At 39.3% G+C, this 12,336-nt stretch overlaps 1 protein-coding gene across 1 annotated transcript; it reads left to right on the forward strand.

The window, feature by feature from the left end:
* The first annotated feature begins 747 nt into the window (after positions 1–747).
* On the forward strand, positions 748–5,507 carry LOC115971079 (auxin-responsive protein IAA9-like). The gene is made up of 7 exons (XM_031090761.1): positions 748–933; positions 1,851–2,294; positions 2,380–2,579; positions 2,659–2,885; positions 3,035–3,176; positions 4,204–4,265; positions 5,039–5,507. The coding sequence occupies exons 2-7, from the start codon at positions 1,887–1,889 to the stop codon at positions 5,074–5,076; spliced, it is 1,077 nt and encodes a 358-aa protein (XP_030946621.1). The 5' UTR covers positions 748–933; positions 1,851–1,886; the 3' UTR covers positions 5,077–5,507.
* The last annotated feature ends 6,829 nt before the right edge of the window (positions 5,508–12,336 follow it).

The following is a 12,336-nucleotide window of genomic DNA, read 5'->3' on the forward strand; positions in this document are numbered from 1 at the left end:
GGGGTTTTCCTTCGATGTGGGACGCCTAGGTTGCAAGCATGCCTAGGTCGGCCAAGAACGTTGTCAAGCATGTCGAGGACGTTGCAAAACATGCCGAGGACGTTGCAAGGCATGCCGAGGACGGCCTAGGACGTTGCAAGCATGCCTAGGACGTTGCCAAGCATGCCTAAGTATGCCTTAGGTACCCATAAGTACAGTACTTAAATACTGTTCCTTAAGTTCTCTTTTTAAGATTCAGTTATGTGACTACTTAACCATATGACTGAATCTTAAAAGATGAATTTAATGAACAGTATTTAAGTTACAATCCCTAAGTTTTGTCCGTAGGAAAAAAAAAAAAAAAGGTTAAAAATTAACAGAATAGTACAATGAAATCCATAAATAATATAAAAAAAGTGTAATAAAAAAGTGTAATAAAAAGAAGCTAAAATCTCAAATATACTGAAATTTTCGTTACATCCCAAACAAACTTTTATCTAATCTATAACTTTCTCGGTTGGAAATTTCCACTCTGAAGTAAAAACCTAACTTTTTACCTGACCTGAAAGATAATCAATGGCCTGCCTTCAACCATCTGAAACAAAAACTCAGCCCTTGATATGCGTTCCATCAAGTTGTTCGGCGGATTATATTATTTAATATTTATACAAAAGGAGACAGAATAATATTTAGTTAAATTAAAAAAAAAACAATATATATTTTTTTAAATACTTTTTTTTTTATAGAAACTTTTTTTTGGGGCATTGTTTTGTTCAGAAGTGTTTATTTTAATGCATAGAGTTTCACATCGGACAGCAAATAAGCTTTTGTTACTTTGTGCCAAATGGAGGGTCCTTAGTTCATTCTCTCTCATAGCTCCTTCTTCTCTCTGCTAAACCAAACCGTGAAAATCGATATTTTTCGTCAGCCACTGATCTACACTACTTTATTCAGGTATATCACTTCAACTTCTTCATATTCTTCCCAGATTTTCTCTCTTTCAACTCCATGAGTTAAAACCTCGTGATTTGACTCTCTTTTTTCCAGTTTTGGTTGTATCTTCATTTTTCTAGTGACTGTACTTTTGTTGTTTCATTTTTAGCTTTCGTTTTTTTTTTTTTGGGTGCTTCTGTGAAATTGAAGGAATAAATTAAAAGTAGTAGTTACAAATTTTGAGGTCATATATTTTGTTGTTGTTGATGCTTTTACTTTGGTCTCTCCGTACAATGAATATTACATTTGAACTCTGTGTTTAGTCGAGGTTGTTTTTTTGTTTCCTTTTTTTTTTTTCAAGTCCCATATACTGGGAAATTTTTTTTTCCCCACTGCTTTAAAAGGTAAGCATATGCTTAAATTTCTTTCTCTATTTTTTGTTTCCCTCTCGCTTTGTGTTTTGTTTTGTTTTTTATTTTTGATTTTTCATGCAAAGCTATAATTAGTTCAAGTGGCCTTTGCTTCAGAGAAAATATTAGTTGCGGTTCAATAAACTGTCTATGATTTTTTTTTGTTGGATATGGTTTTATTCTTTGATATTATTCAGCTCCTGTGCCAAAAGGGTTGGTATACTTATTAGGGATTCTCAAATACATGCTCAACTTTGATTTACTATTGTTACCATGGATTTTAGGTAAGAAAGGGACTGTGGTTTGTGATTCAAGGATGCTTAATTAGATAATGGAAATTATATATATGTGTGTGTGTGGGGGGGGGGGGGGGAATGTATTTTGCTCAATAAAAGTGGCATACTGTTTCTTTTTCCATGTCTTTCTATTTTCATCTTTATCCATTGACTTTTCATGGTTTTTGATGAAATGTTAAAGGGTAGTTTTAAAAAGGATTTCGCTGTTTTGCGGTTTTGTAAATTTTGGCAGGTTAGAAAAAATTGGAAATTTTGAGTGTGAATTTTAATGTCTCCACCGCTGCTCGGTGTTGGGGAGGAGGATCAGAGCAATGTGACTTTATTGGCTTCCCCTGCCTCCATTGATAGCTTATGCCGTAACAGTTCTGAATTGAAAGAGCGTAACTACATGGGATTATCTGATTGTTCATCAGTGGACAGCTCAGGAGTATCCATGGTATCTGATGGGAATAAAAGTAGTCTGAATCTGAAAGCTACAGAGCTGAGACTTGGGCTTCCTGGATGCCAGTCTCCTGAAAGAGATCCAGAACGCTGCTTGCTAAGCTCGGCTCAACTCGATGAAAAGCCCCTCTTCCCTCTGCATCCTTTGAAAGATGGTCAGTACCCTTCTTCACAGAAGGCTGTTGGTTCGGGCAGCAAAAGAGGGTTCTCAGATGCTATGGATGGATTCACAAAGGTCAAAATCACTGCTTTTATTGAAAGGATTTGGATTTTGTTTACTGTTCGATCTAGTACTAAATACAAAGCTGTGTTTGGTGCAGGAAAAATATCTTGCTAAGTCGGAGGTAGCTCCGATGCTGTCCCCCAGGCCTTCTTCGAACTTGGGACTAAAAACTGAACCAACTAATGCAAAAGAGGTAGCACCATCAAAGATAGTACAAGAAAGGCCTCGTGCTGCTAATGAACCCAGACCAAATCATAATGGCTCTGCAAATGGTAATAGCAGTGCACCTGCTACCAAGTGAGTGCAAAGTGGGCGGCTGTGGTGATATGTTTGGGCATAACCATGCAAATTGTTTCTGACATCCCTTGTGTGGCAGGGCGCAGGTTGTGGGTTGGCCACCTATCAGATCATTTAGGAAGAACTCATTGGCTTCTACTTCAAAGAACAATGATGAAGTAGAAGGAAAAGCAGTGCCTGGTGCTATCTTTGTCAAGGTCAGCATGGATGGTGCTCCTTATTTGAGGAAAGTGGACTTAAAGAATTACTCTAAGTACCAGGAACTCTCGTCTGCCCTCGAGAAGATGTTCAGCTGCTTTACCATTGGTGAGTTACTCTAAAGTTTCAATCTAATACAAAAAGATCTTGGTCAGGTAACTTGTAATGTTATTTATCAGGAGAGTATATTTTGCAATTTAAAGCTACATGTCCTGGTTTGCATGGATCAAGTTACTGCTGTTTTGATATGATGTCAGGTCAATATGGTTCTCATGGAACTCTGGGCAGGGAGATGCTGAGTGAGAGCAAGCTGAAGGATCTGCTTCATGGCTCAGAATATGTTCTTACATATGAAGATAAAGATGGCGACTGGATGCTCGTGGGTGATGTCCCCTGGGAGTGAGCTCTGGTTCACTTTTACTGTTTACTTCTCTAATTGAATTTCATCAGTTCCATAATAAACTCTTTTTTAGGTTAAAATTCATATCTGTTGGGGTTTTGATATTATTCTATGGACATGTTGGTTAGATGGTAATGAGTTGAGAATTGGTTGAGACATGCTAAGAAGCCAAAGAAGTGGTGATCTATGTGGATAATGTGAGTTAAAAAGTATGCATTATATGTACTGTATTCGAAGAAAGAAGCTTTATCAAAGAGCTCATATTTCTGAACTTTGGTCTTGGACTTTTTTTAAAATTATTCCCAATGGTTTGAACTTGAAGAATATTTCAGTAAAACCTATGAACCTGTGATTGATGGAGGTGAATCATGATGTTATAATGTTTTAACCATGACTAATAATGTTTGCTTGTTGTGAGCATGACATAGAAAAATTAACTCCCATGTCATTGTTTTCTAATGGGAGAAATCTGGAATGATGAGAGCTGATGATTTGCATATTATAACATTGCTTTGGACACAAAGATGTGATTTGCACTTTTCCTCTTCGATATTCAACTTAAATAATCAAGACAGCTCCCCATTTATTTTAACTTTTAAACAATGACCTGACTTGCTGTTGATGTTTGTCTTGGATATGGGAGGAGCTGATGATTTGTATGATTGGTTTCTTGGTTCCCACCACCAACCCCCCCCCCCCCCAGTTTTATTGGTATTGATCTTCCATGTTCTGATGGGTACATACTATAGTCCTATTACAGATTTCTGAAATGCAGTCATTTGGTCGGTCATAATTTGAACTTTCTATTTACTAGATGAGTATATATGATGCTCTTGATTGGTGCCATCTCTAATTAACAGCCATTTGCCTCAAGAGACTCACTTATATGAAGTTTGACGTATTATTTTATTTATTACCAGAGTAGTTAGCTAATGTAAAATTTAGTCACATTATTTTGTAAATTATGAATTACTAGAGTAATTGTCTGCTGGATTGGAATCTAATCAATTTTTTTATGTTTTGCAGGATGTTTATTGAGACATGCAAAAGGATGAGAATCATGAAGAGCTCTGATGCCATTGGACTAGGTGCATAAATTATATTTCAATATAACCATCTCTAATGTTTCACCCACGTCAGGCTGCAAGAGCTAGTGCATTATTAGAAACACTGCCGCTTTTAATTAAACCATTTAAAACCAAATGATGAATAAAAAAGTTGGAACTCCAAACCAGAATCAGTATTAACTAAAAGATATCATAATTATGTCAACCATACAACATTACATCTATTTAGCTTTAGAACTAATTCCTTCCTTTTCAACATCTCAAACAATTAATTTAATATTTGAAACAGTTAATGGTTAATGCATTAAACATGAATGATTTATAGTAATTTTATTGCAATATACAGAGAAGGCAGTAGTTTGAATGTCCCTTCCCCTTCTCATTGGGGCCAAAACTGACTTATTTAAAAAAAGGGTCTAGCTATGTTACGCCTTACAATTTTTGTCAATGGAATGCCAGTTGCCATCCTTTCTAGAATTTTTTATTATCTCAAACTAAACAAGAATTCAATCTTCAAAATAAAGAGTAGCTTGTAAATTCATTCAGCTTGATTGGCAAAGCACAGTAGGTATATGAATGACATGAAACCGAACAGTGAGCCTAACAAAATTTGGGTCTTATGCAAAGTTATGCAAGTGTCACGCTGGTGATCATGGCTCTTAATGCTTGTCGTCTGTATAAATAGGATATGTATGTAGATACTTTGTGCATTTGCATGTTCATAACTTGAATCATATGCTTTTAGATGTGTCATGTTCAATTCTCATGGAGAATTTTTTCGGTTTTGTGAACAGCTCCAAGGGCTGTGGAGAAGTGCAGGAACAGGAACTAGTTCATCTCTGCACATGATTAACGCTATCCTTCCAGCAGTCTAACGGAAAATATGAGGAGGCTGAAAGCACATTAGCCAGATTTTAGTTGAAGGGTGACGAGTGCTAGGGTGCTTGGACTGGATAGGAAATTATGTGTGGCTACTTTTATCATGTTACTATGTTTACGTTTTTCATTGCCATGGAGTTAAATGTTCTGGTAAGGTTTGTTTCTACTTTTATTATATTTGTGAGACTCCTAAAACCTTATAAATGTGGGAGTGTACTTCTAGGCAAGTTCCTGTTCATATACAGGATCCTTAGTTTGTAAAAAGTGCATTGTCTGGTGAACTTTTAATGTTTATGTATGTTTGCGTATGAGCAAAAGACCACCCAGTTATCTGTCAGCCTTACTTCATTTTCAAGTATTTATATGCACCTAGTGCTTTGTTCTGCCTCTGATTTTAAGTTATTTTATGTTTTGAAAGCATACATTTAACCTTAACAGTTAACACGCGTTGCATGTGTTATATTATTTAATCAAGTAGTAAATGATATATAGATTATGCTGAATTGAAATGTCACATTTCTCAAAATTCATAATTGAAGAAAGGGAATCAGTTGTTGAGGTTGTGACAAAGTGTGGATAGTACTATTTGTGCCTTTAATTAAGTGTATACTTGAACTAGTAAGATACTGCCAGGCCTTTGGATATGGTTGTCGGAGAAAGCCTGAGCTAAGCATGTGGTGCTCTGATCCTTAGCTGCATCATTGATGTTTTTGCTTGCTATTTAAAAATTATTTGTAGCAGTGCAGTTGGTTTTTTATTTTTTGGGGGGAGGGGGACACAAGTGTGTGTGAGTGTGAGCCATTGACCTTGATAAAGGAGCTGGTACCACATTGTACTGCAGTACATTCCAGCCAATCGTCCACGGCTACAGGAAACAAAATTAACTGTATGGTTAGTAATAAAATTTAGCGATGTCAACAGTTTTATAGCTCAATTAGGTGATGCTTCAAGCCGTTTGCAATAGTTCAATTCACTCTCTTCATTTTAACTATCGAGTTAAAAAGAGTCCTTTATGTTTGTGTGTTGGGCTTGGCAACAGGCCGACAAAAGAGTTTGACATGGCCCATTTACAATGTGCATGAGCCAGCTAAGTTAGCCTCTCTGGAAACCCAACAAAACTAACAAGATACAAATGGAAGAGGGAGCTAAAGTCTGCTAAGACATCTGTGATCACTCTCAAGTCTTAACTAACCTTCCTTAATGCAGGACGGAGCCAGGACTTGAAGTTAAGGGAGGCGACTCTATTGCTAGCTGTATGCGGTTGCTTCGGCCTTTGAATCTACTGCTTTACTATTAAGGATTTTTGTTTAAAATTTTTTAAATGGCCCAGTTGTTTGTTATGGATAAAATAAATTGATTGGGCTTAATTTTTTTAGTTTTATTATTGATAATTTTTGTTTTTGGGCTATTTTTTTTGGACTTGTATATTTTGACTTAGATTTAATCTATTAATTTTTTTATGTTCTTTAAAAGGTAAAAAATGCTAAAACTACCATTTGAGATTTTACATGGATTTGGTAATAGTGACCCCATATTTTGTCTTTGTCATTAAATGAGTGACGTGTCTTAATGACACCTATGTAATGGTGAGACGACTTATAGAGATGGACAAGGCCTTTTTGAATATGACACCAAACATTAAAAGATCAAAATGAAACTTCAAAAAACTTTAAGAGTGAAATTGAAAGTATCCCCAGCATTGAAGTTCAGAAGTGTACTTTACTTTTCTTTTTCTTTCCCAATAAGTTCGTGTTTATTGATTATCGGCCTATGGGAAAGATTTATACTAAATTTTGGCTAGCATATGGATCTTATTCACAAGTGAATGGTTAAAAAAAATATCAATCATTTCTAGTTAGCTTAACGTTATGACATGCTACTATTGGAATATAAATATAATATTTTAAAGGATTCACCAAAAGCCAAAAAACTTGAATGATGTAGGGATGTGAAGTTTGAGTTTCCCTACCATGGCAGAGTTAGGGGTTGGAAGGGAAAAATTATTCAGTCCTCATAGAAAATCACATTAGCAATACCTAGTGGTCTTCCATTCCAATAATAAAATGTCATTTGTGCACATTAATTGAGTTAGATCCAAAAAATAAAAAATAAAAAACTTTAGAGGCCTGAATAATTTATCGTTCGAAGGGGTGGAATTACCCTTGTGGCCCCACCAAAAGTTTTTAAATCTATTTTTGAAATTTCAAATTTGCCCCTTTACAATTTATTTATAAAAGTAATTGAAGAAGTGCAAGGTGGAATGTTTTCCAATTTTGTTTTGTTTTTGTTGTTCTCTTCCCTTTGAACTATCTTATAGTTTATATTCTCATTATTTATTTGTAGGAAGATACTAAAATAGTGACTTGATATTGTGTTTATAAATAAAAGGATATTTCAAAATAATAAATATTTATTATAAGATTCTTAAAAATAAATAATGTGGGGCCCAAATGATTTACGGGCCGAGCCCATCTACCTGGGGAAAATACGAAGGCCCAAGCCGAGGAGGGCTATGACCCAAGCTCGACAGAATAGCCTGTGGATATCGCCGAGGACGGCTCAGTCCTCGGCAGACCCAAAGTCCCCCCCTGAAGGAAGGGTAAAAACGGTATAGGACCGAAACCAGGACGAAAGATCTAAAATATCCAGGGAAAGTTGCTCTTACTGCCATTCAATGCTCTGAACCTAACAGAGTCGCAGTCTTTGGCTTTTACAACCACCCCCAACGACTTTGAATATGGGCTGATGGGACAAGTATCAATTTTGGAAAGGTTGACCTTATACGTGGACGAAGGACAATGAACGCAGGCGAATATAAAAGGAAAAAGGGGTAACCTAAAGAAAGGGGTTGGGAAAAATGGCCAAAAACCAGAGCCTCCCAGCCCACCTCCAGGAGAAAGACTCCAGGGGTGAAGGAAAACCGAAACTTGTATGAATACCACAAAAAGCCCACCGCCTGTCGACCAAGGCCTAGCCTTCCAAACCCACGCTCTACAAATGATATTGTTAGGGGCCTTTTCACGTGCGAACCCGACATTGTTACGGTCCGCCACGAATCGCGTCCTTACAATTGGCGCCGTCTGTGGGAAAGGCTTGTGTGTTGGTATAGGAAGTGGGTCGATAGAGTTTCTTCGATATATCTAACCATTGGTTATAGAGTTCTAGTATAAAGTTCTGTTAGGGACTGCGTTTCTTGACTAGGGGCTTGGTGGAGGAGCTAACTCCCTTAAAGCCAAGGTCCCCCGTAAAGAGCAAACTAGGCACTTGGTAACGTTAACCGTGTGGATAAACTCTAGGGGCTTGGCTGAGGAGTTAACTCCCCCAAAGCCAAGATCCCACACAAAGAGAAAACTAGGTTTTGGACAGAACCAAGGCATTGCATAGTCCACGGACTCAAGCCTCTGGGGAAACCAACTACCTGGATGTGGAAAACTAGGTTTTGGACAGAACCAAGGCATTGCATAGTCCTCGGACTCAAGCCTCTGGGGAAACCAACTACCTGGATGTGGAAAACTAGGTTTTGGACAGAACCAAGGCATTGCATAGTCCTCGGACTCAAGCCTCTGGGGAAACCAACTACCTGGATGTGGAAAACTAGGTTTTGGACAGAACCAAGGCCATAGTCCACCGGACTCAAGCCTCTGGGGAAACCAACTACCTGGATGTGGAAAACTAGGTTTTGGACAGAACCAAGGCATTGCATAGTCCACGGACTCAAGCCTCTGGGGAAACCAACTACCTGGATGTGGAAAACTAGGTTTTGGACAGAACCAAGGCATTGCATAGTCCTCGGACTCAAGCCTCTGGGGAAACCAACTACCTGGATGTGGAAAACTAGGTTTTGGACAGAACCAAGGCATTGCATAGTCCACCGGACTCAAGCCTCTGGGGAAACCAACTACCTGGATGTGGAAAACTAGGTTTTGGACAGAACCAAGGCATTGCATAGTCCTCGGACTCAAGCCTATGGGGAAACCGACTACCTGGATGGGGAACCAACTATTTAAAAAAAAAAAAAAAAACTATGGCACATAAACCTCAAAATCCATCCGAAGAGAGCTCCGCGTTAACAGATGGGTTAATACCTTGATTGCGTGGATTCCTCGGTCTACCCCCTGATCCCCTAATATCAAAGGGGTTGATGCGATACGGCGCAACATATTATCCAAAAGCACAACCAAAGCCCCTCGCTACTCGGCTACCCTCTCGGACGAATTACTTAGAGTTTATCGTACTTGGACATCGCTCTAGCACGCATCGCGCAGCACTCAGCCGTTATCCCGGTTAGTTCCAGAAGTTTAATTTATTGATGATTAATCTTGTTATGCTTGATAATATTTGTAAGTCTAAACTAGTAGGAATCTGTGTTAAGGCGTTTCTCTGCCTAGAATATCATTAAGGGCAAGCTCATATTTAGTATTCATGCATAAAGTAGTGGTTACGGAGAAGAAAGATATGTATAGAGAAATAGACACATATTTTATTAAGACAAAGAAACGGTACAGTGTACAATGGAAAGCTGAAACAAAGCCTACATCGAAGCCAACTACGTAAATAACGAAGAATACAAGAGAGTGAAGATAAAGCCGAGGAGGTAACACAGAGGAGAAGTTGGCTACTGCCTCGAGACCTTATTCCTCCTCAGTACTTTTGTACGCCCATAACACAGGCAGCAAAAGAACCCAACTTGGGGCCTGCACTGTTGAAGAAAAGGTGCAGGGAACCTGACCTCAGGCTAACACCATTTATAGAAAAGGTGCAGGGAGCCGGAAGCTGGGAAGCCCCCGCAGAAATTTGCCTGCTACAAGGCAGACGGCGCTGATGGCGGAAATTCCTTTTTCTGACATACCAAAAATCTGGCATGACCAGAACCTGCTTCGGATTTTGACTAAAAGAAGGAGGAATACCATCTTCCTCCTGTCAAGACGGAGGACTGGCTTGAATCTGTGCCATCCTTGTCCATACCATATCACCTTGAGGATTCGGTGCCTCTGAAGCGTGCGGAGACCTTTCATCCCTATCCAAGCCTCAAACATCTTGCTTTGAGGCAGTGGCACTAGAAGGAGAGATCGCGGATATGGAAGAAATATAGTTCTGAAGGGAACGGGAGAGTTCATGTGCAAGTGAAGTGATCCCCTATCCCATTTATACCCAGATGTAAACCAGTGGCATTTAATTCGCACAGCGTCCCAAGGAACGCTACAGACAAAACATCTCTGGCTCGATTTCCAACGTCGTCTGCAACCCTGAGGTTAAAGGAGTCTCGAGAAGGTGCACCTCGAACACTGGGACGCCAAAAGGTACTGCGTGATCAAAGGTTATGGAAACACCTCTTAATTTGTGGGCCCAGTAAATTCGCGGCCTAGGCCCGTTCAGCATATGGGCCCAGGGACAGAACCAAGGCCTTGAATGGTCCTCGGACTCAAGCCTATGGGGAAACCAAGTACCAAAAAATTATAAAAATTACAAGTTTTGGACAGAACCAAGGCCTTGTATGGTCCTCGGACTCAAGCCTATGGGGAAACCAAGTACCAAAAAATTATAAAAATTACAAGTTTTGGACAGAACCAAGACCTTGTATGGTCCTCGGACTCAAGCCTATGGGGAAACCAAGTACCAAAAAATTATAAAAATTACAAGTTTTGGACAGAATCAAGGCCTTGTATGGTCCTCGGACCCAAGCCAATGGGGAAACCAGATACTGGGATAAGAAAAGGTTTGAATCTCGTAAGATGGGTTACTTGATAAAAATGTCAGGTCACTTCATCCACGGCTTAAACACCATAAAAGGTTAAGGCCAATAAAGGTGTAAGGAAGGGGGTAGAACGCCCCAGCACTTAGTCATATAAGAAGGCCGCTCATTTGGTGGGTGCTATATTTTCAAATGGTTATTCCTTACATGACATCAAGCCTTCGTTTTTCTCCTCGGCTAGCATGGGGTAAGTATTACTCTTCACTGATCGGCCTTATTATGCCAAGCATTTCTATTAAAGTTATGGCGACGTCTTTTTATTATCAAATCTTTTGGTCTTAGCCGTCATTGATTTAGATGCTATATTATTGTGCCGAGCAGCGTTTGTAGATCCAAAAAAAAAAAAAGAAGGCATAGAGACAAAACATGCGAAATAAAATAACAACGATTTTTATTAGTACGAAAAATTATTACAATGTACAAAGAAGGGCTCGAACGAGCCTATACAAAATGTGAACTGCCTAAGCGATAGTTACATCCGTAGTACAGATAAGTAAACTGCTAGGCGTCTTTTAAACTCGTCTTCAAAGTCTCTCCAATCTTTGCCTCAATACTGCTCATATTATGATAAGAACCTTCTTTGGGAAGAAATGGCGGAGGAGGAAATAGTAAGGAAGAAATCAATGAAGAAGATGGAGGAGATGAATGAAGAAGATGGAGGACATGAGTAAAGAAGGAGGAGAAGAAGAGAGAAGAGATGAAAAGAAAGAAAAAGGAGCAAAAGAGGGAGAAGTGAAAGCACCAGGATGGAACTGGTGCTGGGAAGACTAAGAAAGGGAGACGGAGAATAGCCCCAGTGAAGGAAGAGAGGAAGAAGTAGAGACACTTAGTCCCTGCCTCGATCCTGACTCCCAACACACTGAAGTCATACTAGGTATGCTCATAGGAGAGCGGTTGGTACTGATGATGGGTGTTCTCGACTCAGTCACGCCGAAAGTTTGACGTGACGAGTCCCTGCTTCGGATTTTGACTGAAAGAAGGGTGAGGTTGATTTTGAGTCTTCGCCATCCCTGTCCCGATCGAGCCATAATGAGCTTTATTGGAACATGGCGTTTATGGGAGGGGTTTGGCTCCTGCATCACTCGTTGTTATGATAAAATGTATCACAATTTAGTTTGTGAACCAGTGGGTAAAATGAACCCTAGGGGAGGCCAAATATTTCAAATCTCAGAAAGATGAGAGGGAATTCTTTACAAAAACAATAACCTCCACTTTTCCTTCTTATACTGAGGGTGGAGCGGGAGACATTTAATAGGTTCAGATATCCAAAGGAATCTGCCAACACAAACATGCCGATTCCGTTTCTCCACCCCATCAAAACAAACCGCCAAATTAAAGCAGCCTCGTAAATAGTGGTCATTAAAAGCACGTTTTGGGATACCCAAACGATAAGAGCGCATCAAGCGCGAAATTAAAAAGCTGCCTCATAGACAGGCGCATTTCTTGGACAGATGAGGAGCC

This window comes from Quercus lobata, chromosome 12, assembly GCF_001633185.2.
Source record: "Quercus lobata isolate SW786 chromosome 12, ValleyOak3.0 Primary Assembly, whole genome shotgun sequence".
Classification (NCBI taxonomy): domain Eukaryota; kingdom Viridiplantae; phylum Streptophyta; class Magnoliopsida; order Fagales; family Fagaceae; genus Quercus; species Quercus lobata.

Bases quoted from the DNA above. Each gene is read 5' to 3' on its own strand.
- LOC115971079 (XM_031090761.1), top strand. From the start codon at position 1,887: ATGTCTCCACCGCTGCTCGGTGTTGGGGAGGAGGATCAGAGCAATGTG. The intron at 2,295-2,379 runs GTCAAAATCACT...TGTTTGGTGCAG, and splicing joins CTATGGATGGATTCACAAAG to GAAAAATATCTTGCTAAGTC. The intron at 2,580-2,658 runs GTGAGTGCAAAG...CTTGTGTGGCAG, and splicing joins AGCAGTGCACCTGCTACCAA to GGCGCAGGTTGTGGGTTGGC.